The sequence below is a fragment of the Salmo salar genome, chromosome ssa02 (genome assembly GCF_905237065.1).
Source record: "Salmo salar chromosome ssa02, Ssal_v3.1, whole genome shotgun sequence".
In the NCBI taxonomy this organism is placed as follows: domain Eukaryota; kingdom Metazoa; phylum Chordata; class Actinopteri; order Salmoniformes; family Salmonidae; genus Salmo; species Salmo salar.
In genome coordinates, this window is record NC_059443.1 from 19,065,667 (window position 1) to 19,092,793 (window position 27,127).

A 27,127-nucleotide genomic window follows, 5' to 3' on the forward strand; every position below is an offset into this window, starting at 1 on the left:
GCCAGGCAGACAGTGTACAGTATGTTGGCCAGCCAGCCAGGCAGACAGTGTACAGTATGTTGGCCAGCCAGGCAGACAGTGTACAGTATGTTGGCCGGCCAGCCAGCCAGTGTACAGTATGTTGCCCAGCCAGGCAGACAGTGTACAGTATGTTGCCCAGCCAGGCAGACAGTGTACAGTATGTTGGCCAGCCAGGCAGCCAGTGTACAGTATGTTGCCCAGCCAGGCAGACAGTGTACAGTATGTTGGCCAGCCAGGCAGCCAGTGTACAGTATGTTGGCCAGCCAGGCAGACAGTGTACAGTATGTTGCCCAGCCAGGCAGCCAGTGTACAGTATGTTGCCCAGCCAGCCAGGCAGACAGTGTACAGTATGTTGCCCAGCCAGGCAGCCAGTGTACAGTATGTTGCCCAGCCAGCCAGGCAGACAGTGTACAGTATGTTGGCCAGCCAGCCAGCCAGTGTACAGTATGTTGGCCAGCCAGGCAGCCAGTGCACAGTATGTTGGCCAGCCAGCCAGCCAGTGTACAGTATGTTGGCCAGCCAGCCAGCCAGTGTACAGTATGTTGGCCAGCCAGCCAGCCAGTGTACAGTATGTTGGCCAGCCAGGCAGCCAGTGTACAGTATGTTGGCCAGCCAGGCAGACAGTGTACAGTATGTTGGCCAGCCAGCCAGCCAGTGTACAGTATGTTGCCCAGCCAGGCAGACAGTGTACAGTACAGTATGTTGGCCAGCCATGCAGACAGTGTACAGTATGTTGGCCAGCCAGCCAGGCAGACAGTGTACAGTATGTTGGCCAGCCAGCCAGGCAGCCAGTGTACAGTATGTTGGCCAGCCAGGCAGACAGTGTACAGTATGTTGGCCAGCCAGCCAGCCAGCCAGTGTACAGTATGTTGGCCAGCCAGGCAGACAGTGTACAGTATGTTGGCCAGCCAGCCAGGCAGACAGTGTACAGTATGTTGGCCAGCCAGGCAGCCAGTGTACAGTATGTTGGCCAGCCAGCCAGTGTACAGTATTTTGGCCAGCCAGGCAGACAGTGTACAGTATGTTGGCCAGCCAGGCAGACAGTGTACAGTATGTTGGCCAGCCAGCCAGGCAGACAGTGTACAGTATGTTGGCCAGCCAGGCAGACAGTGTACAGTATGTTGGCCAGCCAGGTAGACAGTGTACAGTATGTTGGCCAGCCAGCCGGCCAGTGTACAGTATGTTGGCCAGCCAGGCAGACAGTGTACAGTATGTTGGCCAGCCAGCCAGCCAGCCAGCCAGTGTACAGTATGTTGGCCAGCCAGCCAGCCATGCAGGCAGACAGACAAGCAGCAGCTGAGACAGTGACACATGAACAGGACTATACATAGAGACTAGTGGTTAACTAATGACTGTGTTCTGCTCATAGCTTCATAGCCCAGGGCTCAAACAGCACAGCAGGTGGCCAACTTCACAACCAGAGACATTTCTAAGATCTCTGGCAGATCGGACTGGAAGGGTTATTAACAGACTGTGAGAATGAACCAACAAATGAGGGGAAAATAATGTGTGCGTGTGTGAGTGTACGCGTGTATGTGTGACAGTTCATGTGTCATGCAGGTTCTCTGTTCATGTCTCTAACTGCTGTGATAATAAAAAGAACAGAGACTAATTTCCTCTCTTATGTAGTGATTACATTACCTGAGAGAAGGACAGTCTACCAACCTTACTACTGTCTCTGCTATGTGAAAACCTGCTGTCACTGTAGTATGTCTAGCCTGGGTGCCTGGTTTCAATAATTCTCTCTCTCTCACTCTCTCTCCACACACACACACACACACACACACACACACACACACACACACACACACACACACACACACACACACACTCACACAACATTCCCGTCTCACCTGTGCCTCTCCTCTCTGTCTGTGATGGCTCCTCACTCCTCAGTGACCCGTCTTGACTCCCTGGTCTCCAATTGTCTCTTCCGCTCCTCATGCCCCTCCCACTGGTGACAGAGGAGGTGAAGAGGTTGGTGTGTGTCGGGGGGGTGAAGGTGCTGTGACAGGGTGTGTGTCTCTCCCCCGCCTCTTTCTCTGACCCCCCCACAGCGGCCGTTCTCTGCCCTTCTGTCAGAGTGCCCCAGGTGGGATCGGGGGGTCTGAATCCTGCCCCCAGCCCCCCTCTCCTCAGCCAGGGGTTCTGCCGACCCCCCCAGCCCTCCCCAAACGAGGACAGGTGAGAGGAGCCTAGACATGTGAGGGGTGTGTGTTTGAGCCTCTCTGATGATGATGATGATGAAGAGGCTGGTTTAGCAGAAGCAGAGAAGAAAGATGAGGGGTATTTGCCGTGCCTATGTTGCCATGGAGACTCCATCAACCCAGCACTCCCTTGTCCTCCAGTCTTTCTACTTTCTCCTGACCCTGTGGTGAACTCTGACCTTAGCTGTGACCCTGCAACTCTCCCCTCCTCTTCTTCCGTTCCGTCACGATCACGCTGTCTGTGACGATGTTTGTGTCTGAGCTTGTGTTCACTCCCCCCACAGACACAGGACCTACCAGGGATGGACCCTGCTGGACAGGAACGGACCCCGGCCCTCTTTCCTTCACCCCTAACCCCCACGTCCTCACCTCCACCTCCACCCAACCCAGCCTCCCTCAGCTGCCTGCTCCTCCTCCTGTGGAACCTGGCTGGGTTGAGGAGGAGGTGAGGGGGGTGGAGGTGGGGGTGGTGGGGGGCGTAGGGGTGAGGGGGAGGCAGGGGAAAGGAGGGGTGGGGGTTTGGGTAATGGGCCATGGTCAGAGGATAGCCTCTGTAGTAGCCAAAACCCAGAGGCATGGGGGTGGTGGAAGAGGTGGTGGAGGAGGACAGGGGGGTACTGAGAGAGGAGGGGTGGAGGTGCCCTGCGATACCCTGTAAGGCACACCTCCGCCCCTGGCCACAGTCACCCTGGTCTAGGGACTCACAGGGCTTGGTGGGACAGCCACACCTCAACCTCTGCTCTGGCTTTCTGCTGCCATAAGGCAGGCCGTGGCAGGGGTGGGGGTGGAGCGGGGAGAAGGAGGGGTGAGGGGGGTAAGACAGGGGGTGAGGCGAGTAGTATCCACTCAAGTTGATTCTGTAAACGTTTGAGAGGAAATTTTGCGATGACAATAAGGAAGAGTGGCGTCTTTTCCCCCCACTCTCATCGAGATCCTGCCCCAGTCCAGCTCTCGCCCAATCACGATGGCGACCGATGCGGACCTCGCTGAACTGCCCAATGAGATCGTCCAGTTCAGAGAGGAAGTCTGGGTCGTGCGCGTGCATGAGCAGGTGCTGGTACTTCCTCTTGCGTTTGTGTTTCTGTCTCTTGTGTGTGTGGTGCCCGAGGCAGGGGCAGAGGTCCAGGTGGGAGCGCTGGTTGTGCCCTAGGCAGGGGCAGGGGGGGCAGGTATAGGGACATTCGTACCCCCTCCGCCTGTGCCTGTGTCTGTCTCTGGGTTCCACTAAGTCAGAAGGAGGCGTGTGTCTGGGGGAGGCAGAGGGGGGAGAGGGGGTGAGGCTGACACTCTGATGGGTGAGGGTACAGGGGGGTGTTCTAGTAACATGGAGGGCGAGGGTTGTCTCTGACCCTTCAGGTTGACCCCTAAACCTGTCCGGAACACTGACCTGGTGACATCTGAGGTCATCCCCATGGTTACCCCCCCTCTCCCTCGGCCCCTCCTCTCCCCCCGCTCTGAGATAGTGTTGTGGTCCATTCCAATCACACTGTCACTAGGCAACATCTCCTTGCTGTGTGATTTACTGATAGGTGAGGGTGTGGCCTCTTTCAGGTGTGCGGGGAAGTCAGGCAGATGGGGGTGAGGAGGGTGAGGAGGGTGAGGAAGAGGAGGAGAAGAGAGTCTGCTGGAGGGATGGTGGAAGAGGGGATGTCGTCCCTGACCTGGAGAACTCCTCTTTAGGGAGGGAGAGAGGGATGAGGAGGAGGAGAAGGAGGAGGAGAGAGGACGTGGTGATGCGCAGGAGGAGGAGGGTGAGGGGAGGGAGAAGGTGTGGGGGAGGAAGAGGGAGGGAGCTGGTTCTGTGCAGCCTCCATCACTGTAAGGGCTCTGGGCTCCACTGGAGTGGGTGAGAGATGGGGAGGGGAATGGGTGAGAGAGGGGAGGATGGGGCTGGGGAGAGGAGAAGAGAGAGGGACCAGAGAGACTGGTGAACAGTGTGGACTGAGAGGCAGGGTTAGAGTTAGCTGGAGCTTTGGGTTTGCGTCCTCTCCTCTTTCCCATGTAGATGGTCCCCCTCTTACTCACGTTGATCTGGGGACCTAGGTTACCCCCAAAGGAGGAGGACAGGGAGGGTGCTGTGGCCAACCCACACACCCCTCCTGCACCCCCACGAGAGTTCTCTCTACCTCCCTCTCTTCCTCTCCCCTCCTTCCCCCCTCCACACCCAGAAAGCATTTCCCTGAGTAGCCTCCTCCTCTTCCTCCTCTTCATCTCTCCGATGATGCTCCTCATCCTCAGCTTCCTGTTCCCCTTTTCAGAGGGGAAGTCTTTACCCCCCTCCTCACCTCCAGAGGGGGTCAGTGTACCCCTGTTGTGGTCCTGTAGAGTCTGTTTGGGGAGGAGGGGGGAGGGGGGCAGCCGTTTGGGGCGACCTCGTTTCCTGGGCGTGGGGTTGGGGCTAGAGGGATTGGTGAGGGTGGGACTGTGATCCAGCACTGGGTTGAGCACATGGGGGTCCGGAGTCTCATCATGCCCATGAGGGAGCACCTCAGCTCGGGTAGGTTTGGGGGAGTGTCTGGGTTGGGGTTCGTCTAAGCTCGAGGTTTGGGATTTGGGGCGACCCCTTTTTCTGGCCTGAGAGACGGGACGGCCAGGTCCAGGTGAAGGGCTAGGGTCAGAGGTCAACAGGTGAGACTGGGTGGGGGATGGGGGTCGCCCTGCTGGTCTGGGTCTCACAGGGGTTGAGGTAGAGGGGGAGAGGGAGGACGGACTGGAGGGTGGGGGAACGGAGGGGGCTAGGCATGACTCAGCTGACCAAAGGTTGGGTGAGTTGGTAGTTGCGGGTGTCTGGGGGGTAGTGGGGGATGTCTGGGGGGAAGTAGGGGATGTCTGGGGGCTAGTGGGGGTCTGTGGGGCAACTAAGGGGGCATCTTGGGGGCCATCTGGGTTCTCTGCCAGTCTCTGTGCCCGGTTCACCAGCCTGGTCCAGCTTGGCCGTCGGGTCTTACGTTTCTTCAGTGGACGGCTGTCCTGCTCTCGGGGGGAAGTAGGAGGAGAGGAAGAGTGGAGAGAGAGAGAGGGAGGAGGGAGGGAGGTGAGGGGAGAGGAGGCAGTGGATGGGTTGGAGGGAGAGACGGTGGGTCTTGAGGGGGCACGAGTATCATCTGATTCCCCTGTTCCTCTGGTCAGGTCTGGGCTGGGTGTACCTGTCTTCCTGCTCTGAACCTCAGACAACATCTGACACTTTGTAGAAGAGGGCGATTTATTCATCCTCAAGTCTCTGGGCTTCTCTCTTTCCTTGTCCTCGTCCCCATTTCTCTCCTCCTTCCCCGTCATATCCCTCCTGCTCTCATCCATCCCAGTTCCCTCCTTCCCTCTCTCATCTCTGTCCATCTTTGGACTCTCATTCCTCCCTCTGTCCTCCTTCCCTCTCCCCTTCTCCCCTCTCTTGCCCTTCCCTTTCTCACCCCTCGCTTTGTCATCTTTCTCTTTCTTCTTCTTGGCTTTCTCTTCCTTCCCTCTCTCATTTCCCACAGAGGACGGTAGTAATGGTCCCCTGCTCAGGCTGGTGAGGGAGGCAGCAGGACTCAGTCTTCCATCAGCCACTGGGGCTCCTCTCTGGTCTGGAAGTAGGGGTGTGGATGGGGGCGGTGTAGGAGGGCAGCTGAAGTCTGTAGTCCTGTCCTGGGCTGCAATGTCAGCCTGATGGGGGCTGGAGGCTGGAGGTCTTGTTGTTGAGTTCACGTTAGAGGGGGCGGCTGAGGAAGAACAGTTCTGTTTGCGACCTTTGACCTTTGTGAGTCTGGTAGGATGGCAGGTGACTGTAGGTACTCCTCCATTCAGCATACCTCCCTCCCCCTTAACACCTGCCTCACCGCTAGGGTCCTTTACCAAGGGGGAATGGGGAGATGAAGCTGTGGGGTCAGAGGGGGTTGCCTGGTCCATTTGGGCAGGTGAGGGTAGTTTGCTGTGGGCATCAGGTGGGTCAGGGTGCCTTGGTTTCTCCGGTAGGGTGTCTGACTTCTTATAGCCCAGGTTCACAGGGACCTGCTGGGATGAAAACATGGTTATAAACACATTGTTATCAGATCAGATTGGTCATTTATTATGTCAGAAAAGATCAGAAAATATCTAGTTAATTTACAGGTAAAGATTTTAATATAATCAAAAATATTTGAAAGAAATATTTCTCCAAAAGAATCCCGGTTAGACCTATGATAGAGTTCTGTTCATGTATTACACAATTGCTATTTTCTAATAATTTACAGCATTGTGCCCTTGTTGACAAGGAAGTAGAGGTATGTAAATGTAATGTGTTTCAGAGCTGCATAGTTCATTAGCATTAGTGGGTCAGAGAGAGGACAGGGAGAGGAAAGAGAAAGAGGGAGGGAAAAGGAGAGCAAACAAGAGAGAGAAACAGTAAGGGTGGGGTGCTGGTGCAAGCCTGTTGGAAGACAGCTAAAGGACACAATGACAAAGAGAGAGAGAGAGAAAGAGACAGAAAGAGAGGAAGAGAGGAAGAGAGAGCGTGAGAGGAAGAGAGAGAGAGGAAAAGAGAGAGAGCGAGAGAGACGAAGAGAGAGCGAGAGAAAGATAGAGAAATTAGGACAAATGGGAGGAGAGAAGCTGAGGTGATGGAGACTGAAATGAGGTTGACCCGGCAAGAGGAGAAATTGAGCGATCGAGAAAGAGAGAGAGGTGGAGAGAAAGAGAAATGAGAGCAGGTAGAGAAAAGAGGGGAGGTAAAAATAGACAGAGAGAAAGAGACAGAGTAGAGAGAACTAGAGAGCGATCGAGAAAGAGAGAGAAAGGCAGCTGTGCTATTGGTAGCTATAAATGGCCACGAATAGAGATGAGGAGGCTTGACATTTCATGCTTGTCCTGTAATTTGACTGGTGTGTTTGCAGCTAAAGCAATAATCTACTCTCTGGGGTGGGTGATTGTCATAAGAGCTGATGGACCAATGTCTGGATCAGCTGCTAATAGTTGCTGTGCTGTGTGACTATTAATAGTCCTGTTCTCTATTCTAACACACCACTGCTGCTGCTGTTTAACTTTCTCTATCCAGACAATCACTCACTTGACCTTATTATTATTAGAAACCATTAGGAACCGCTGAGTGTTCTGGATCGGATAGCACGCCTGCTGGGGGATGAATAGGAAACACACATACTGAACACTAATGCATATCATGCACAAGCCTACATAAATGTGTAATAATATATAATTGTGTCAAATGTGAATACTTCTTCACACTGGAGAGATTTGTAGGGGAGCCGGTGTATAAAACAGAACTGAAGTACTAGTCAATGTAATAAACTAGTAGCAAGCGATTAACAAGTCAGGTATTCAGTGAGGTAGTAGTGGTTCTCTTCTTACCTGTTTGGCTGGCGCAGTCTGAGGGTTGGCTGGGCTGGGAGGGGTGGTTGTAGGGGCTGTTGATGATGATGATGATGAAGACGGAGGCGAGGAGGAGTGTATCTTCCTGGTCTGGGTGGTGCTGGGGTCTGACCCCTGGTTCTGCTCTCCGTCCCCCTCCTCCAGAGGGCTGTTCCCCTGCCCACTCCCCCCTCCCTCCTGACTCCCCCTCCCTGCTGCCCCCCTCCCAGGCCTCTGGTACGTCCTGATGGTGGGTTTACACTCGTAGCCCTCCAGGGTCCTGGGGGGTTTCTTGGTGCGTTTGGCCGTTTGGACTCCGATCCTCAGCCTCACATTACCCTCAGTGCAGCTCCTCTCTCTGCCTGGGAATGGGAGCTGTCTCTGCCCTGCAGCACCACAGCGCCCCTCAATGAGCACCTCCAGTACTGCACCACCTGCTTCCTTCTCTATCCTCTTCCTCGTCCCACCGCCTACCTCTTTCTCTGGGTACTGCTGTGGTGGGGCTGTGGGGAGGAGAGGCGGTGAGGATGGTGGAGGTAGATATGGACCCCCCTTCGCTCTCTGGTCCATCAGAGATGTGAGGGGGGAGGGGTGGGGGGTGAGGCACCCAGGGTGGGAGGGAACAGGTATTGTCCAGAGATTAAATATCAAAAAGCTTTCTTGACCCAAATGTCCAGCGCTCTGTCCCTCTCTGTCTGTCAGTCAGGCTTGAACTGAGAAGGATGGAGTGAAAGAGAGAAACAGACAGAGAAAGAGGTCATTTCACTGACACCAGACATTAGTAGCAGCAATACAACAACAACAGGAGAAGTCTCTGTCAGCTTTACTGAAAAACAACAGAATGACAATCCAAATGTAAAGTACTTTACAAGAACGTGAAAACACAGAAACTATACTGCCTCTAAACTATACTGGCACTTCCTATAATGCTTTCAACAGACGACAAAAGACACCAGTTAAATGTCAGCTTACAAGTAGACTATGTCCTGTTCTCCACTGCAGCTGACCACAGCATCACCCAGCCTGGCAACCCGACACTATACTAAACCCTACAACTGGAGTCAGCTCCCTCTCTTTCCTCCGCTCTCTCCGGCCAAAGTCCTGAAGAAAATGCTGCAATACAATTTCCCTAGCCGCGTGTGTATGGTGTGTGTGTGTGTATGTGGTGTGTGTGTGTGTATGGTGTGTGTGTGTGTGTATGGTGTGTGTGTGTGTGTGTGTGTGTGTGTGTGTGTGTGTGTGTGTGTGTGTGTGTGTGTGTGTGTGTGTGTGTGTGTGTGTGTGTGTGTGTGTGTGTGTGTGTGTGTGTGTGTGTGTGTGTGTGTGTGTGTGTGTGTGGTGTGTGTGTGTGTATGGTGTGTGTGTGTGTGTGTGTGTGTGTGTGTGTGTGTGTGTGTGTGTGTATGGTGTGTGTGTGTGTGTGTGGTCGTATGAAGCAGATTGCAGTAAAGTCACTCAGGAGATGATTCAGATGATGACCTCACTGATGACCTCACTGAACGGAACCCCAGGGGACCAATCATACTCAGCAGAGCAGCCCTTTCCAAGAATGCCTGCACTTACTGGAAAACTCTCTTCAAATTCTTTAAAAAGGTATCATTCCTTCCTTTCTCCATCTTTCTTTCTTTCTTTCGTTCGTGAAGGGATCACAGATCTAAGGGCTTATGCTCGATACCAACTTCTACTTCTCTCCACACCACAACCCTGCTACCTTTCCCTCCCTCCTCCCTCCTCTCTACTGTACTCTGCCTTTCTCTCTTTTCTCTCCAACCTTCTCTGTTTCATGTCTGTCAGCAACCCTTTGCAACTCTCTCTCTCGGAACAGACCACACAGTAAAACGGTCAACCCAGCACCAGGCACCGTATCCATGTTAATGAAAACCATATTTCCTCCCCCTCTTCTCTTCATTCTTTTTCTCCTCTTCAACCTCAATCCTTCCATTCACGTCCTCCAGAACGTTCCCCTCCTCCCCTCTCAGTAGTGGTGTAACACCAATCCGTAGGAACGGGCAAAACTTATTTTTGGAAACGAGTGTGAATTCCTCCCCCTCTCCTGGTTTCCTCTAAGTCAAGTAAGCTTTTCATTGACCCCTTTGTAAATGGACTTTTAATGTGATGCTATGGCAAGTAACACACCCAACAATAATGTTCCCCTGAACAGCCATACTTTACTCTACTCTCTCTGTCTGTCTCCCTCTCTCTGTCTCCCTCTCTCTGACTCCCTCTCTCTGTCTCCCTCTCTCTGTCTCCCTCTCTCTGTCTCCCTCTCACACATACACACTTGCTCTGTAGTCTATGTGCTGACCAATACACGCCAAAACAAACACCATCTCCTATAACTCTTTCCCTATCATCCCCTCTGTCTCATTCCCCTCTGTCTCATTCCTCTCTCTCTCTCCCTCTCTTCATTTCCTAATAAAACACACCCTGTTGTACATTCTTTACTCTCTATGGAGAGCCTCTTACGAAACAACTCATCTGTCTCTCAACAGTGCCTTGTCCTTCTCCTCTGAAGAGGCTTCCAGTCAGACCATGTTATCATATAGAGCTCAGTATCTCTCAGACTACTGGTCACCTCTACAGTGACCACTACTGTGGCCTGACCCAGATAGACAGACACACACACAGATAGACAGACACACACAGAGAGAGAGAGAGAGAGAGAGAGAGAGAGAGTGTACATATTGTGGAGGTCACAGTGACATGAAGACATGGTGAGATAGAGGACAGTATAGTACAGTATACTACAGTACAATATAGTATAGCCCTGTTTGTCAATACAATGTAAAGTTGGCTAGATTGAGTGACAGGTTGAAATACCTTTCATTTTCAGAATATGGCATTATAGAATAGGCAACATTACGTGTTTAGATAACACAAGTACAAGTGCCATGAGTCAACAAGCAGGCCCACACGTAGCCTACATGTAGATAGACTGAGGAAAGAGGTGTGGCCAATACATACTGGACAGAACAAAAGCTAATGGTATTATTCACTATGACTAAATAGGAATGTTATGAACCTCAGTCCTATAAACAGCCTGTCTGTCTGTTCCAAGGTAGTGTCTGTCGTGCTAACTAACCAGCAGTCAACGATATCGCAACATTAAAAGTAGACTCAGCGATATGATGTAGATGCAGAAAGTAAACAGCATAGTGGGTCAATTTTCGCAACAACTACTGTAATTGAGCATTGGCTCAACTTCTCTGTTTTGATGACCTGGCTACCACGCTGTGAACAGCGTGAAGCGAAGCCCTGCACATGCGCAGATACTGTGTGTGACTGAGTGAGAGTGAAGTCTTGCATCTTGCTCATCTCAATATCTCCGGTGCTGCTCGTGGCAAAGTAATTTCGCTCAGTCTGCCTTTAAGCAGCGGGTCTACAGCTATTGCAGATGTCAGAGTGATGGATAGAGTTGACACTATTATCATTTTGATCCTCTGCACTCAACAAGCAGTGGGTTAAATCATTGTAAGGGCCCTCTCATATCCAACCATCTCCATCAGACTGTCACTGTTATCAGCCATAACTACTAGTACATAAGCATCTCTATGAAAACACACTAGTGACAGATCATCCCATTATACGCTATATATACAAAAGTATGTGGACACCCCTTCAAATGAGGGAATTCGGCTATTTCAGCCACATCCGTTGCTGACAGGTGTATAAAGTTGCGCACACAGCCATGCAATCTCCACAGACAAACATTGTCAGTAGAATGGCCTTACTGAAGAGCTCAGTGACTTTCAACGTGGTACCGTCATAGGATGCCACTTTTCCATCAAGTCAGTTCATCAAATTTCTGCCCTGCTAGAGCTTCCCCGGTCAACTGTAAGTGCTGTTATTGTAAAGTGGAAACATCTAGGAGCAACAACGGCTCAGCCACAAAGTGGTAGGCCACACAAGCTGACAGAATGGGACACCCGAGTGCTGAAGTGTGTAGCACATAAAAATCGTCTGTCCTCAGCTGCAACGCTCACTACCGAGTTCCAAACTGCCTCTGAAATCAACGTCAACACAATAACTGTTTGTCAGGAGCTTCATTAAATGGGTTTCCCTGGCCAACCAGCTCCATATTAATGCCTATGATTTTGGAATGAGATGTTCGACGAGCAGGTGTCCATATACTTTTGGTCATGTAGTGTACATGATAGTGATCGGTTGAGATAGTATTTCAGTATACTAAGTGGTACCGCTACTCCATACAAGCTGATGAGACACACACAGAGAAAAGTTGGTGGTCATACGCACATCCTTAAAAACATAGGTACTGGGCTAATAAAGAACACTACTAAAGAACAAGAAGGCCTGCACACTGTTAAAGCTCCCAATTCACCACTTTATTGACAACGTTTCCATCTGAAACGGATCTTCGTCAGGTCAAATAAACAAACTGAGTGCTCACATCCCAAAATATTCACATTTGACCTCACATGACCATTACGCACACATGGTGACACATGGTGGGTGCAAAAACTATTTGTGTACCTCTAATAATTTGATATCAATGAGATGGGAACATGTAGTAGTTACAGAAAATAATATATATTTACAAAATGGCCAAGGAGACCTGGAAGGCAAGATAAATCAAAGTGATATATTCATGTAACAAATGGTCTGATATCAAACTCTTGGTTCAGACCTTTAGGAGACACACACAAACGATGAATCCAATACAATTCTATTCTCAATAATAGACTATCAGTACCCCCCAGGAGTCTTAACATGTTCGTTACCAATATATCTAAGAGAGCTAATGTTGTGACACACACGCACACTCTCTGCCCTTCTCTTCACAGTTATTACTGTCTGTATCAGGCTCTTGGTCGGTGGGGCGTACATTGTGTACCCTGGTCGCTGCTACACTGGCTGGCTGATCTAGAGCGGAGGGGAGTGATGTCCAGTACCACACTCACTTGTGTGATCTACCCGCGTTCACGGTGTCACTGTCATGTCAACATTACGCACTAGTTTATTTTGCGAATGGCGATGCATCGTGTGAACTATGGTAGCTTGTAGGCATTACGCACAGTGCACACATAACGTAGGTGATGACATGACACGTGCCATTGTTGTTGTTGTCATTCATATAGCCTATTTCATAGAACATCTGCCAATAATACATATAATTGCACAACGAATTTAACCATTAAACTATTACATGTCTGTCAGTTATCACAATTCTCTATGATGATACAGTATTTTTTTGTGTGATGAGTCCATGCCCCTTTCCCCTCCCTCATCTGTCCTCTGTCTACCTTATAATACTTGTGTCAGCAACATTGGCTTAATAAATATTATCACAGTCTGTGAAGGGAAAATTCAACCCTGGTCCCACACCCCCATAATAAATTATATGACAGATGCAATATTGTCGCAACGCTGTGATACAGCACGCTAGCATATACTTACTAACTAACATAACATGATGGTTTGATATGTTACAAAATTAGACATATTCGTGCTACTTACCGAGCGTGCGTGTCCCAGAACTGCGTTTAGCCTACATTAGACAAGATAAGAGAGCTTGGTGATACTGTCCTATCCTCTCGACAACCGTCAACAATCATGCGATGTATTCAGATATTGGTTTGGTTACATAACTAAAGTCGCTAGGCCTACTCCTCCTAGGAATCCCTACGCATAGGCTGGCTGGATACAGAAGAGAACAACATTTGCGCGGCGGTTTTCATAGCGCTGGGTTGAAGACACTACAGTAGCATTCTCCGTAGTAACATGTCTCAACAGCTAGGTGGAGAGCTTGTTACAGTACTGCAGGCGAAGACAAGTAGATTCCGCCGCGGAGTCGATGGTTATGGCCCGGTGCATAATTATAATAATGCTGCAAATTCACCACAACTAATACCAATAATAGATTGTATTTTGAAAATAGCAATCATTTCATACCTTGATTACATTGAGACATGATCACATACAAAAGACATGTCTCTTTTTTAATTTGTGGTATACTTGGGAACATATTTCCTAAATTAAACAAATGTGTAGCTGAATTCCTTGTGATTTTAGTCTTTTTTTTTTTTTTACATAAACAAAATCCTATGTTTTATTTTGTTATAAAAAATGGGGGAGGTGGGGTATCAATCGCGGGCCAGTTTTGTTTAGTTTATTTTGTAACTATTTCTCAGCCAGCCAGGAAAAGGGAAAGTTCGGCTACATTGTTTCCTTCAGACTGATCAGATCGTGCACTGTGCTAGAGGACGGTGAACGCCCCCCGTGAGGCTGCGTCATTCTGTGCCAAAACATTGTTGACAGCTAGGCTTTCTATTCGATTGCATAGTTGCGAGCTTCACTCGTAATAAATGATGAGCACATACGCCAGCAATCTCTTAGCAAAGGCAACTTTCGTGAGAAAATGTAATCAGAAGCTATATGTGCAGTTGGCCGAAATAATAAAATACCTCAACAGTTCAATGTGCATCTAAATGATTTTTAAAAAGTTGCTAAAAACTTATGTTCACAAAATAGCCTAAATTATTTAGAAATACATAATGATATAAAAAAATTATAACAAAATGGCGACGACATATCAAGCCTTGCTTTCTCTTGGCCCTTCTTTCCCAAGCAGTTACCTGTTTGCATATCTGAATTCGTTCCTTGCGCTACCCGGGCACGGTTGAAGTCAGAGCGGACTGAAGCCCATTCACAAAACCGGGGCTTCTGAGCGGAAAGCGCCCGTAGTAGATGCACTGAGTAGAAGGTTACAGCAGTCTCAAACAAGCTGAAAGCAACACACCGCACTCTTTCAGGAGCTCCAAGAGGCGGGAGAGAAGGGAGGGAGAGAAGGGTGATTGATGTGCGCTATGGGAGATGCAGTAGACTGTAAGATTTAGATGCACTATTGTAAAGTGGTTGTTCCACTGGATATTATAAGGTGAATGCACCAATTTGTAAGTCGCTCTGGATAAGAGCGTCTGCTAAATGACTTAAATGTAAATGTAATGATGTAAATGTAAGCCTATACAGCCAAAGCCTACTGTTTTTTTTTTTGTTGTTAAGAAATTGTATTTCATTAAAAAAATTATCTCTATCGAACATTATTGTGGTTGAATGTCAAATACTAGGCCTAAGGCTATAATTATATAACAAACGAAAACAATATATTTTTTGGTTTCATTCCCGCATACTCCACTTTGAAATGTATGGGACCATCTTGCATAGAATCACCCTGAGAATGTTTATACAGTTTTTCCTCATCCTGTCATAACCATTGGAAACCTATAGGCCTAAATCCTAGGTCCATTGACTTAAATCTATTTTAGGCCAACAAACAGTTATTATGTGGACGTTATATATATATAAATCAGACTGGTTCTAAATAAGACCACCTAGCTCTAAAAAAAAACTGTGGATGACATCTGGATTTGCGGAAACGATGCGCATATTTCAGCTCTCTACGTAACATCCTTCGTCTACAAACCAAAATGGCGACCGCCACAGATTTAGCACCGTGACAGTTCGACCGAAATTGTGCAACTCTTCAGTGTTTTCAAAATAGACCTGAACCGTCTAAAACTACATGACCTTGCCTGTTTGGATTTTAATTGTATGAATTAATTGGTAAATTGTTGTTGTGTACATACAGTTGTTGTAGTCTTGCTGCAGTGTACTGTAAAACAAGGATGCATGTTAGTGTCTTGCTAGCAGATATTGAGCTGAGATTACATTGCTAGTCCTAAAAACATAGTCATTATTTTACAGTGAAGGTCGCCCCTGCAATAGTACAGATGGTACCAGTGTAACTGTGTAAACTGACCTGGGTTTATGTACTTATTCATGTTCCAGACCATGGCCCTTCGCAGACTATCCTTCAGATTACGACAAACGGTGAGTCCATGGTGCAAGATCCCATGAAATTCATTGCTTTATTTATTTTATTTAACTAGGCAAGTCAGTTAAGAACAAATTCTTATTTACAATGACGGCCTACCAAAAGGCAAAAAGGCCTCCTGCGGGGACGGGAGCTGGGATAAAAAAAAAGAAATATATAGGACAAAACACACATCACGACAAGAGAGACAACACCACACTACACAAAGAGAGACCTAAGAAAACAACATAGCAAGGCAGCAACACATGATAACACAGCATCGTAGCAGCACAAAACATGGTACAAACATTTTTGGGCACAGACAACAGCACAATTTGGCAAGAAGGTAGAGACAACAATACATCACACAAAGCAGCCACAACTGTCGGTAAGTGTCTATGATTGAGTATTAGAATGAAGAGAGCTTGAGGCTTGCACTAATACTATAGTCCCTTATACCTAATTATGTGCTGACTCAACTCTCATTTCCATTACACATAAGTGTTTAGTTAAGAGCCCCAACGCTCGGTCTGAACATTAACATGCATCGCTTCCTTATCTTTCATATCAGCGAGAAACAATAAAAAAAATATATACAGTACCAGTAAAAAGATTGGACACACCTACTCATTCCAGGGTTTTTCTTTATTTTTACTATTTTCGAAATTGTAGAATAATAGTGAAGACATCAAAACAATGAAAAGCTCAAAGCTCTGCACACTTGCCATTCTCTCAACCAGCTTCATGACATAGTCACCTGGAATGCATTTCAATTGAGAGGTGTACCTTGGTAAACGTTTATTTGTGGAATTTCTTTCCTTAATGCATTTGAGCCAATCAGTTGTGTTGTGACAAGGCAGGAGTGGTATACTGAAGATAACCCTATTTGGTAAAAGACCATGTCGAATTGCTGCAAAGAAGCCACTACTAAAGGACACCAATAAGAAGAAGAGACTTGATTGGGCCAAGAAACACAAGCAATGGACATTACACTGGTAGAAATCTGTCCTTTTGGTCTGATGAATCCAAATTTGAGATGTTTGGTTCCATCCGCCATGTCTTTGTGAGATGCAGAGGAGGCCCACCTCACCGCTGCCCTCACCGGCCCACCTCAGCCACGCTCAAGGTCCTAAACGATATCATAACCGCCATCCATAAGAGACAATACTGTGCAGCTGTATTCATCGACCTGGCCAAGGCTTTCGACTCTGTCAATCACCACATTCTAATCGGCAGACTTAACACCCTTGGTTTCTCAAATGACTGCCTCGTCTGTTTCACCAACTACTTCTCAGACAGAGTTCAGTGTGTCAAATCGGAGGGCTGTTGTCCGAAACTCTGGCAGTCTCTATGGGGGTGCCACAGGGTTCAGTTCTCGGGCCGACTCTTTTCTCTGTATACATCAATGATGTCGCTCTTGCTGCTGGTGATTCTCTGATCTACCTCTACGCAGACGACACCATTTTGTATACTTCTGGCCCTTCTTTGGACACTGTTAACTAACCTTCAGACAAGCTTCAATGCCGTACAACTCTCCTTCCGTGGCCTCCAACTGCTCTTAAATGCAAGTAAAACTAAATGCATGCTCTTCAACCGATCGCTGCCCACACCGGCCCGCCCGTCCATCATCACTACTTTGGACGGTTCTGACTTAGAATATGTGGACAACTACACATACCTAGGAGTCTGGTTAGACTGTTAACTCTCCTTCGACTCACATTAAGCATCTCCAATCCAAAATTAAATCTAGAATCGGCTTCCTATTTCGCAACAAAGCATCCTTCACTCATGCTGCCAAACCCCCTAGTAAAACTGACTATCCTGCCCATCCTTGACTTCGGCAATGTCATTTACAAATTAGCCTCCAACACTTTACTCAGCAAATTGGATGCAGTCTATCACAGTGCCATCCGTTTTGTCACCAAAGCCCCATATACTACCCACCACTGGGACTTGAATGCTCTTGTTGGCTTGCCCTCGCCTCATATTCGTCATCAAACCCACTGGCTCCAAGGTCATCTATAAGTCTTTGCTAGGTAAAGCTCCGCCTTATCTCAGCTCACTGGTCACCATAGCAGCACCCACCCGTAGCACGCGCTCCAGCAGGTATATGTCAATGGTCACCCCCAAAGCTAATTCCTCCTTTGGCCACCTTTCCTTCCAGTTTTCTGCTGCCAATGACTGGAACGAACTGCAAAAATCACTGAAGCTGGAGACCCATATCTCCCTCACTATCTTTAAGCACCAGCTATCAGAGCAGATCACTGCACCTGTACATAGCCCATCTGTAATAGCCCATCCAACTACCTCATCCCCATACTGTTATTTATTTTATTTATTTTGCTCCTTTGCACCCCAGTATGTCTACTTGCACACTCATTTTCTGCACATCTCACTCCAGTGTTTAATTGCTATATTGTAATTATTTCGCCACTATAGCCTATTTATTGCCTTACCTCCCTTATCCTACCTCATTTGCACACACTGTGTATATATACTTGACTGCATGTTTGTTTATTCCATGTGTAACTCTGTTGTTTTGTGTTGCACTGCTTGGCTTTATCTTGGCCAGGTCGCAGTTGTGAATGAGAACTTCTTCTCAACTAGCCTAACTGGTTAAATAAAGGTGAAATTAAAATTTAAAAAACAATATACAGTGGTGGAGGCTGCTGAGGGGAGGACGGCTCATAATAATGACTGGAAAGGAGCTAATGGAATGGCATCAAACACCTAGAAACCATGTTTTATTTATTTGATACCATTCCACTTATTCCGCTCCAGCCATTACCACGAGCCTGTCCTCCCCAATTAAGGTGCCACCATCCTCCTGTGGTGTACAGTATGTGTGTATTTTGCATTTGTTAAATTATTTTGATGTGATATAAAAGTAAAGGGCCTTATTTTTCTAGTATCGCATTTGAGAATCGATTGGCGTTTAGAAGTTTTGGCTGCCAGAGCCAGTCTACCTCTGAAAATAACATAAGGTCCTTGGACCTTAAGGAGTAACGGCGACGTTAGGCTCCTTAAGAGTACATCTTGAGCTAGTGCTAGCTATGAATATTTATTAACATTTAAGATGCGTTGGGATGTCAGTTTCCATGTGATCAATGCATATAAAAAGTCAGTACGATACAAATACAGTACATGTCTTTCTGGAGATGTGCTGGTACTAGTAGAAATGTGTTTTGTGCTTCACCACTGTACTGTAGTTCATTTTAACGGTCCTAAATTCTAGAACACTGCTGTGCTTAGGCGTACACGTTTTGGACTATGATAGACGCTCAACACCTCCACCTGCATCTTACCTGTGGAATGTGATGATGTCACGGACAGGTAGTGCCGGTGCGGCCGCTCCATGGCAGTGGGTGTGGCCAGCAGCTGGAGGCGGTTGGCATGGAGACGAGACCGGAGACATTTTCCATCTTCAGAACACAGGAGAACGACCCGGTAGGTGGAAGAATCAATCACACTTTATTCTGTAGCATGTGGTAATAAGTGTGGAGGGTACTGATATTTCATCTCCCTCTGTCCCCAGGCCTGTCAGTCAGAACAGCACCTAGGGCAGTACTACACTGTGCCCCCCTCCCACTTCCACACTGTCTTCCCCCACGGCCTGCCGCCACGATACCAACAACAGGTATTTGTGTGTGTGTGTGTGTGTGTGTGTGTGTGTATTACAGTATGACTGACGGTCTGTACCCGTGTCCAGGTGAAGACGTTTAACGAGGGCTGTGTGATGGTGAGGCAGCCAGCTCTGGAGCTGATATCTCACCTGAAGAGAGCCGACTACAGCAAGCCCACCCTGCGCTACCTACTCTGTATCCTACCCTACCTAATACACCTGATCACACCTCAATATACCTTTATACATTTAATATACAGTCGTGGCTAACATTTTTGAGAATGACACAGATATTAATTTCCACAAAGTTTGCTGCTTCAGTGTCTTTAGATATTTTTGTCAGATGTTACTATGGAATACTGAAGTATAATTACAAGCATTTCATAAGTGTCAAAGGCTTTTATTGACAATTACATGAAGTTGATGCAAAGAGTCACCTCTTCTTTTTCAAGACCTCTGCAATCCGCCCTGGCATGCTGTCAATTAACTTCTGGGCCACATCCTGACAGATGGCAGCCCATTCTTGCATAATCAATGCTTGGAGTTTGTCAGAATTTGTGGGTTTTGGTTTGTCCACCTCCCTCTTGAGGATTGACCACAAGTTCTCAATGGGATTAAGGTCTGGGGAGTTTCCTGGCCATGGACCCAAAATGTCAATGTTTTGTTCCCCGAGCCACTTAGTTATCACTTTTGCCTTATGGCAAGGTGCTCCATCATGCTGGAAAAGGCATTGTTCGTCACAAAACTGTTCCTGGATGTTTGGGAGAAGTTGCCCTCTGAGGATGTGTTAGTACCATTCTTTATTCATGGCTGTGTTCTTAGGCAAAATTGTGAGTGAGCCCACTCCCTTGGCTGAGAAGCAACCCCACACATGAATGGTCTCAGGATGCTTTACTGTTGGCATGACACAGGTCTGATGGTAGCGCTCACCTTGTCTTTTCCGGACAAGCTTTTTTCCCGGATGCAATCGGAAAGGGGATTCATCAGAGAAAATGACTTTACCCCAGTCCTCAGCAGTCCAATCCCAGTACCTTTTGCAGAATATCAGTCTGTCCATGATGTTTTTTTCTGGAGAGAAGTGGCTTCTTTGCTGCCCTTCTTGACACCAGGCCATCCTCCAAAAGTCTTTGCCTCACTGTGCGTGCAGATGCACTCACACCTGCCTGCTGCAATTCCTGAGCAAGCTCTGTACTGGTGGTGCCCCGATCCCGCAGCTGAATCAACTTTAGGAGACGGTCCTGGCGCTTGCTTGACTTTCTTGGGCGCCCAGAAGCCTTCTTCACAACAATTGAACCGCTCTCCTTGAAATTCTTGATGATCCGATAAATGGTTGATTTAGGTGCAATCTTACTGGCAGCAATATCCTTGCCTGTGAAGTCCTTTTTGTGCAGCTCAGTTGGTAGAGCATGGTGTTTGTAACACCAGGGTTGTGGGTTTGATTCCCACGGGGGGCCAGCACACGAAAAAAAAGGTATGAAATGTATGCATTCACTACTGTAAGTCGCTCTGGTTAAGAGCGTCTGCTAAATGACTAAAATATAATAAAAAAATATATATAAAAAATATGACGGCACGTGTGTTAACGAGAGAATCACTGACATGATGTCAGCTGGTCCTTTTGTGGCAGGGCTGAAATGCAGTGGAAATGTTTTTTGGGGGATTGAGTTCATTTCCATGGCAAAGAGGGATTTTGCAATTAATTGCAATTCATCTGATCACTCTTCATAACATTCTGGAGTATGTGCAAATTGCCATCATACAAACTGAGGCAGCAAACTTTGTGGAAATTAATATTTGTGTCATTCTCAAAACTTTTGGCCACGACTGTACACACAGTCATCCCCGTACCGCTCTATGACCAGTGTTGTCTACCTGTATTGTGTTGGTGTTGACCTTGACTGGTTGTGTAGATGGTGTGAAGGGCAGTGGGAAGACCATGTCTCTCTGTCATACTGTCCACTACTGCTCCACACAGGGATGGCTAGTACTACACATACCAGATGGTAACACACATACACCCCAACATGGCATACACACACACACAAAATAATGATGATGATAATAATGATTGTGATAATAATCTCCTCTATAGCCCACCTGTGGGTGAAGAACTGTAAGGAGCTGTTGCCCTCCTCCTACCACACCTCCCGCTTTGACCAGCCAATACAGGCCTCCAACTGGCTACGCAACTTCAGAACCACCAATGAACACTTCCTCTCCAAGGTAGCTCCTCCTCCTCAGATAGATAGTGGGCGCCAGGTACAGTGCCAGTCAAAAGTTTGGGCACACAGTGTACAAAGCTGTCATCAAGGCAAAGGGTGGCTATTTTGAATACTGTAATTTCCGGACTATTAAGCGCACCTGAATATAAGCCGCACGCACCGAATTATTATTATTTTTTATTATTTTGAACATAAATAAGCCGCACATGTCTATAAGCCGCAGGTGCCTACCGGTACATTGAAACAAATTAACTTTACACAGGCTTTAACGAAACACGGCTTGTAACAAAAAATAAAAAATTAGCAGTAAGCTTTAGTTGTCTTTTTGCACTGAGTCAATTCCTCACGCTGCTGTTTCCAACGTCTTATCATCGACTCATTAAGACCAAGCTCCCGTGCAGCAGCTCTATTTCCTTTTCCAACAGCCAGATCAATTGCCTTCAACTTGAAAGCTGCATCATATGCATTTCTCCGTGTCTTTGCCATGATGAGGGTGACAAAATGACTACCGTAATCAGAATGATGGGAAGTTTGAGAGCGCTCGATTTAATCTAAACAGTAAACAAAAAAGTTGTTTGACCTTAACCCGTTCAACAATTTCATTGGTCAAATCAAAGCTTCATGCCGCCAAAAAACTGAGCACGTCACAGAATGTGTTTTTTTTGGAAATTGAAAGCGGGAAAAATCCATATATTAGCCGCGTCATTGTTTAAGCCGCGAGGTTCAAAGCCTGGGAAAAAAGTTGCGGCTTATAGTCCCAAATTTACGGTAATCAAAAATATTTTCTGATTTGTTTAACACTTTTTGGGTTACTACATGATTCCATATGTTATTACATAGTTTTGATGTCTTCACTATTATTCTACAATGTGGAAAATAGTAATAAAAAAAACAACCCTGGAATAAGTAGGTGTGTCCAAACCTTTGACTGGCACTGTACGTGTTGCCTGTAGGAACAAATCTAGGATCAGTTTACCATCCCCTAATCCTAACATTAGAAATAAGATACAGTGCCTTTAGAAAGTATTCACACACCTTGACTTTTTCCAGGTTTTGTTGTTACAAAGCAGGATTAAAATTGATTTAATTGTTGTTTTTTTGTCGACCATCTACACAAGTTTTCAAAGTGGAAGAAACATTAAAAAAATTTAATTCATGGAAAATAAAACTAATATTTTGATTTGAGTTAATACATGTCAATCACCTTTTAGTAGCAATTACAGCTGTGAGTCTTTCTGGGTAAGTCTCTGAGAGCTTTGCACACCTGGATTGTACAATATTTGCCTATTCTTTTTTTATTTTTTATTGTGAAGTTGGTTGTTGATCATTGCTAGACAGCCATTTTCAACTATTGCCATAGATTTTCAAGCTGATTGTAAGTCAACACTATAACTAGGCCACTCAGGAAAATTCAATATCATCTTGGTAAGCAATTCCAGTGTATATTTGGCTTTGTTTGTTTCCCAGTGTCTGTTTCTTTTTATCCTAAAAAACTCCAGAGGTGTTGCCGATGACAAGCATACCCATAACATGATGCAGCCACCACCATTCTTGAAGATATGACATGATACTCAGTGATATTCAGGACAAAAAGTTAATTTCATGCCACATTTTATTCAGTATTACTTTAGTGCCTTATTGCAAACAGGATGGCTTCCTTCTTTTCACTCTATCAATTATGTTAGTATTGTGAAATAACTACAATGTTGATCCATCCTCCGTTATCTCCTATCACAGCCTTTAAACTCAAACTTTTTAAAATCACGTTTCGCCTCATGGTGAAATCTCTGAGCGGTTCCTGCCTCTCCGGAAACTACGTTAGGATTGCCGCCTGTATCACTGTGGCGAAGTGGGTTTAATTTTACACTTTGGATGGTGCATCAATAATAGCTCCACCATACTCAAAGGAATATTCAATGTCTGTTTTATTTGTATTTTTCCAAACCACCAATAGGTGTCCTTTGTGAACCGTAGGAAAAGCTCCCTTGCCTTTGGTTGAATCTGTGCTTGAAATTCATTGCTTGACTTAGGAACCTTACTGATAATTGTGTGTGTGTGGTACAGAGATGTCATTTTAAATACTATTGCATACAGTTGTTTAGCATATTTTTACTCCTTGAGGCATCCTGTATTTGTCACTGTCTCCCCTTGTTGTTTTAGATCAAGTTGAGGCAGCGGTACGTGTGGACTAAGAGAGAGAGCACTGAGGAGGGACGGCCATTAGGGGAGCTGGTGGACATGGTGAGTCCAGCGTCAACGTGCCCTTTATTAAGGCGTCAGCATCCTTTAGTTTGGCCGAACTTGGCTAGGCGAACCGAACGAGTGTGCTCGCATGCTCCCTTGAAAGACCTTCACTTCAAAAATGAGAAAGCGTTAATAGTGCTGTTTGTCCATTTGAGGTGCCGTAGTCAGAATTAATCTAAAATAACTTAAATCTGTTATGAAGTTTTTGCCAAGGAGATCTTAGTCGTGCAATTTTATATCTAACTAAGATGTATGGTGCAGTATTTTTCAATGAAAAAATGTGCATGAAAACAAGTAATCTCTTGTTGAATGACAACAAAGACTTTATTGCAGAATCCCTACTGTTGACCAATCACCAACGAAGGGGCGTAGACTTCAGCTACCGACTTCGGCTTGCCTCCAGAAACAAATGAACACAAACATCACAATGTCGTCGTAATATATGCACAAACTGTTCCGACCTGTTTTGGCTGGGAATCATGTGAACGCCTTGCGTCTGGGCTCCAGTTCTGCAACATAACTGGTTCAGTGCACTTCTCTTGAGAATCTCATACCACGTATCATTGTTAAACTGTGTTTTTTTCACCCCAGGGAGTGTCTCGTGTGAAGAGCAGCAGTGATGTGGTGGGGGCAGTTCTAAAGGAGCTGAGGCTACAGGCTGGGGGGACAGAGGGGGGCTTCAGGCTGGCTGTGGCTGTTGATGGAGTCAACGGTCTCTGGGGAAGGACCACGCTCAAGAAGGAGGATAAGAGCCCTGTACTTATACACCTATACATTCATTCACCTCTCACTGTGGATCTATAAAAAATACATGTTGATTTATATTGCTTCCATTTTTGTATCTTTGTAATTTCTGTGTAAAGATTGCTTACTTGACTGACCTGTCTCTCTCTCCCCTCCATTTCATCCTCTTTTCCTGTCACTTTTCCCTTCTCTCTCTACTTTTTCTGTGTCTCTCTCTTCTCCTGTCTGTCAGGTGGCTCCAGAGGAGTTGACGTTGGTTCATAACTTGAGGAAGATGATCAACAATGACTGGGTGAGAACTGCATGGAGTTGTTATCCTCTATGTCTAATAGACATAAGAAAATTACATGATTGTTATTTACACCACCACCCCTATCTCTCCCTCTCTTTCTCTCCTCAGTGTGGAGGGGCGGTCATCGCCACTCTGTCTCAGACAGGGTCGCTCTACGCTCCAAGCTCTGCCTACCTGCCCCAGGAGCTGCTGGGAGAGGTCAGGGGTTATGATTACATCCTGGTTAATGTTGTTGTATGTCCAGTCCAAAAACGACCTCTAACCCTTGGTGTCTATTGATCTGGGCTAACAAGGGCTAAGGGGAGGATGTAGAGGTTTTTGCACAAGACCCTTCTGACGTGTTTACATGCATCATGTTTCATGTTATTGTATGACCAGTCAAATAGAAACAGAAGTTCACCTATAAAAAATTCTATCCTCATCCTCTTTGTTCCTCCTACAGGAGGGCTTTGACAGCATGGACCCGTTTGTCCCAGTACCAGTCTCCCTCTACAGTGAGAAGGAGTTTGAGAGCAGTTACCTCTACTACCTGGACCGCCACTGGCTACAACACCCACACAGTAAGAGATAGTCACTTTCACCACTGGCACTGTTTGTGATGGTTTAGACTATGACATGTTGAACTGATTTCTGGGAGATTTCTGTCTCTCCATCAGGTCAGACAGAGGAAGGGAAGAAAGAACTGATCTTCCTCAGCAACAAAAACCCTTCTGTACTGGAGAGACTGTGTGCCTTCCTGTAACATCACACATGGACCCACTCCCTCCCACTCACACACACCCATAATCATGGACAAACCATAGAGATAGATAGAGGACTCATCTTTATATCTGTGCCTTTACAGCGTCTGTGACAGCATGGGCAGCCCCATTGAGGCTACAACCCATAGGAATCCCCACTCAGTTGACTACTTTGACTACTTTAAAATGGCGGAAGCATGGTGGAAGCCCTCAATGGTGCTGCCGACGCACTATCAAGGCCACTAGCGGCCTCTATCATTCTCTATGGGACAAACACCAATACAGACTCACGCATAACTGCAATGTTATAATCCATGTATATGTGTGTATCCCTCCATAAATTATTCTGGTGTGATGCATGATAGTGTATGTCTTTTTCATAATAAAAATGTACATGAAAAACAGATCTCATGTTCTCTTATATGAGCCGATAAAGTTAGTAGTGATGTTTGTCTTTTGAATATAGAGAGTATCTGACACAATGCGCAGAATTACAACACAAACCACTACTTTAAAAGTCAATACATTTTTATTTGACCAAATCAAAGGGTTAAAAAGCCTCAAGGCTTTTGAATATGCATTTTAGTGGTATAGACAGGTATGGTAAAGTGAAGATGTTACTCTGCCTCATTACTAGTGTCCTCACGAGAGCACCAGACCACATTTCTGGGACTGGAACACCTGGGCACCCTTGTCAGTGAGGGTGAGTTGACCGCTTTGTGCATTGATGGGTGGCCTGTGGGATGGCCCTGTGTGGTGTAGATCAGGGTTTCCCAAACTCAGTCCTGGGGCCCCCCTGGGTGCACGTTTAGTTTTTTTGCCCTGGCACTACACAACTGACTCAGCAGGACTGAGTTTGGGAAACCCTGGTGTAGATGACCAGGTTCCCATCCTGTTGGAGGATGAGCTCATGATCATCTGTGTTCAGAGTTTGATTCCCAGAGAACCTGACTCCAACTATAGAGCACAAAGTTGCCATTGGCCTGCAAATATAAAATGAATTAGCGTAAAAGGATGCCTCTGTTCTGTACTGCTGTGTGCATTCCCTTGATCCACTTATAAATTATTATTATTAAGTTAGAGGGTGATAACATTTCCTAAATTACATTTTTTTCATATTAGCGTAGTGTACGCCAAAACCCACTGGTGTACGTCAGCAAAATATACAGTGCCAAAAGAAAGTCTACACCCCCTTGAACTTTTTTTCACATTTTGCTAAGAATGGGTTACATTTGTTTTTTTCCTACAGATCTACACAACCTAATCCACATTTTAAAAGTGAAAAAGTTATAGAAAATGTTCCAATAAATAAATTTCATAATTTGATAGGTAACCACCCCCTCCTCAGGGTAGTACTTGGCAGAAGCACCTTTGGCAGCCATTACATCTGTAAATAATTGGTGGATCCTTACCACCAATTTTGCACAACTCTTAGGGTAACACAGTATATCCATCGATTTAGTCAAAATTACTCAGGCTTAGTGCATTGTTGGTTGGGGATTATTGATGCGAAGTGATATTTAAACCTTGTCACCTCTTGGCAATCTATTCTGGTGTGTCTTTGGAATTAAAATGTGTGCAATTGTCTAGCTGAAAAAGAAAACTATCCCAGGGTCAGGTTTTCCAAAGACTAACTTTTTACCTGGGCTTTGTTCCTTTCATATTTCTTTTGATCCTGACAAACTCCCCAATCCCTACCAATGACAAGCATACCCATAACATGATGCTGCCACCACAATACTTGAAAATAGAAAAGGGTTTCACTCTGTGTTGTATTGGATTTGACCCAACCCTGTAGGTTTTTAATTTATACCTAAAAGTTAATTTATTTGCTGTGCTGTCTTGCAGTATTACTTAACCGACAAATTCATCCCGTGGGCCGCCA

At 46.4% G+C, this 27,127-nt stretch overlaps 2 protein-coding genes across 3 annotated transcripts in view; one reads left to right on the forward strand and one right to left on the reverse strand.

Moving 5' to 3' along the window:
* LOC106590786 (histone-lysine N-methyltransferase ASH1L-like) overlaps positions 1-14,342 on the reverse strand; it is a 28,481-nt gene extending 14,139 nt beyond the window's left edge. The window contains 4 exon segments of the mRNA XM_045699017.1: positions 1,875-3,495; positions 3,498-6,215; positions 7,548-8,260; positions 14,141-14,342. Coding sequence (XP_045554973.1) covers positions 1,875-3,495; positions 3,498-6,215; positions 7,548-8,117 — 4,909 coding nt within the window. The 5' untranslated portion in view covers positions 8,118-8,260; positions 14,141-14,342.
* A 581-nt stretch (positions 14,343-14,923) lies between these two features.
* Positions 14,924-25,644, forward strand: LOC106591640 (28S ribosomal protein S29, mitochondrial). Of its 2 annotated transcripts, none has more exons than XM_045699031.1 (13): positions 14,924-15,114; positions 15,354-15,395; positions 18,712-18,825; positions 18,914-19,015; positions 19,088-19,196; positions 20,911-21,003; positions 21,093-21,223; positions 23,383-23,463; positions 24,058-24,222; positions 24,443-24,502; positions 24,611-24,700; positions 24,945-25,062; positions 25,159-25,644. In XM_045699031.1, the coding sequence occupies exons 1-13, from the start codon at positions 15,088-15,090 to the stop codon at positions 25,242-25,244; spliced, it is 1,218 nt and encodes a 405-aa protein (XP_045554987.1). In that variant the 5' UTR covers positions 14,924-15,087; the 3' UTR covers positions 25,245-25,644. The 2 variants fall into 2 exon arrangements, with proteins under 2 accessions (XP_045554987.1, XP_045554992.1); XM_045699036.1 differs by having other exon boundaries at positions 14,981-15,128.
* Positions 25,645-27,127: the final 1,483 nt, after the last annotated feature.

Excerpts from the sequence above, each read along its gene's own strand:
- LOC106591640 (XM_045699031.1), top strand. The coding sequence starts at position 15,088 with ATGACCTTGCCTGTTTGGATTTTAATT. Across the intron at positions 19,197-20,910 it reads CACCCTGCGCTACCTACTCT|ATGGTGTGAAGGGCAGTGGG; the intron begins GTATCCTACCCT and ends CTGGTTGTGTAG. Across the intron at positions 24,701-24,944 it reads CCCAGGAGCTGCTGGGAGAG|GAGGGCTTTGACAGCATGGA; the intron begins GTCAGGGGTTAT and ends TTCCTCCTACAG.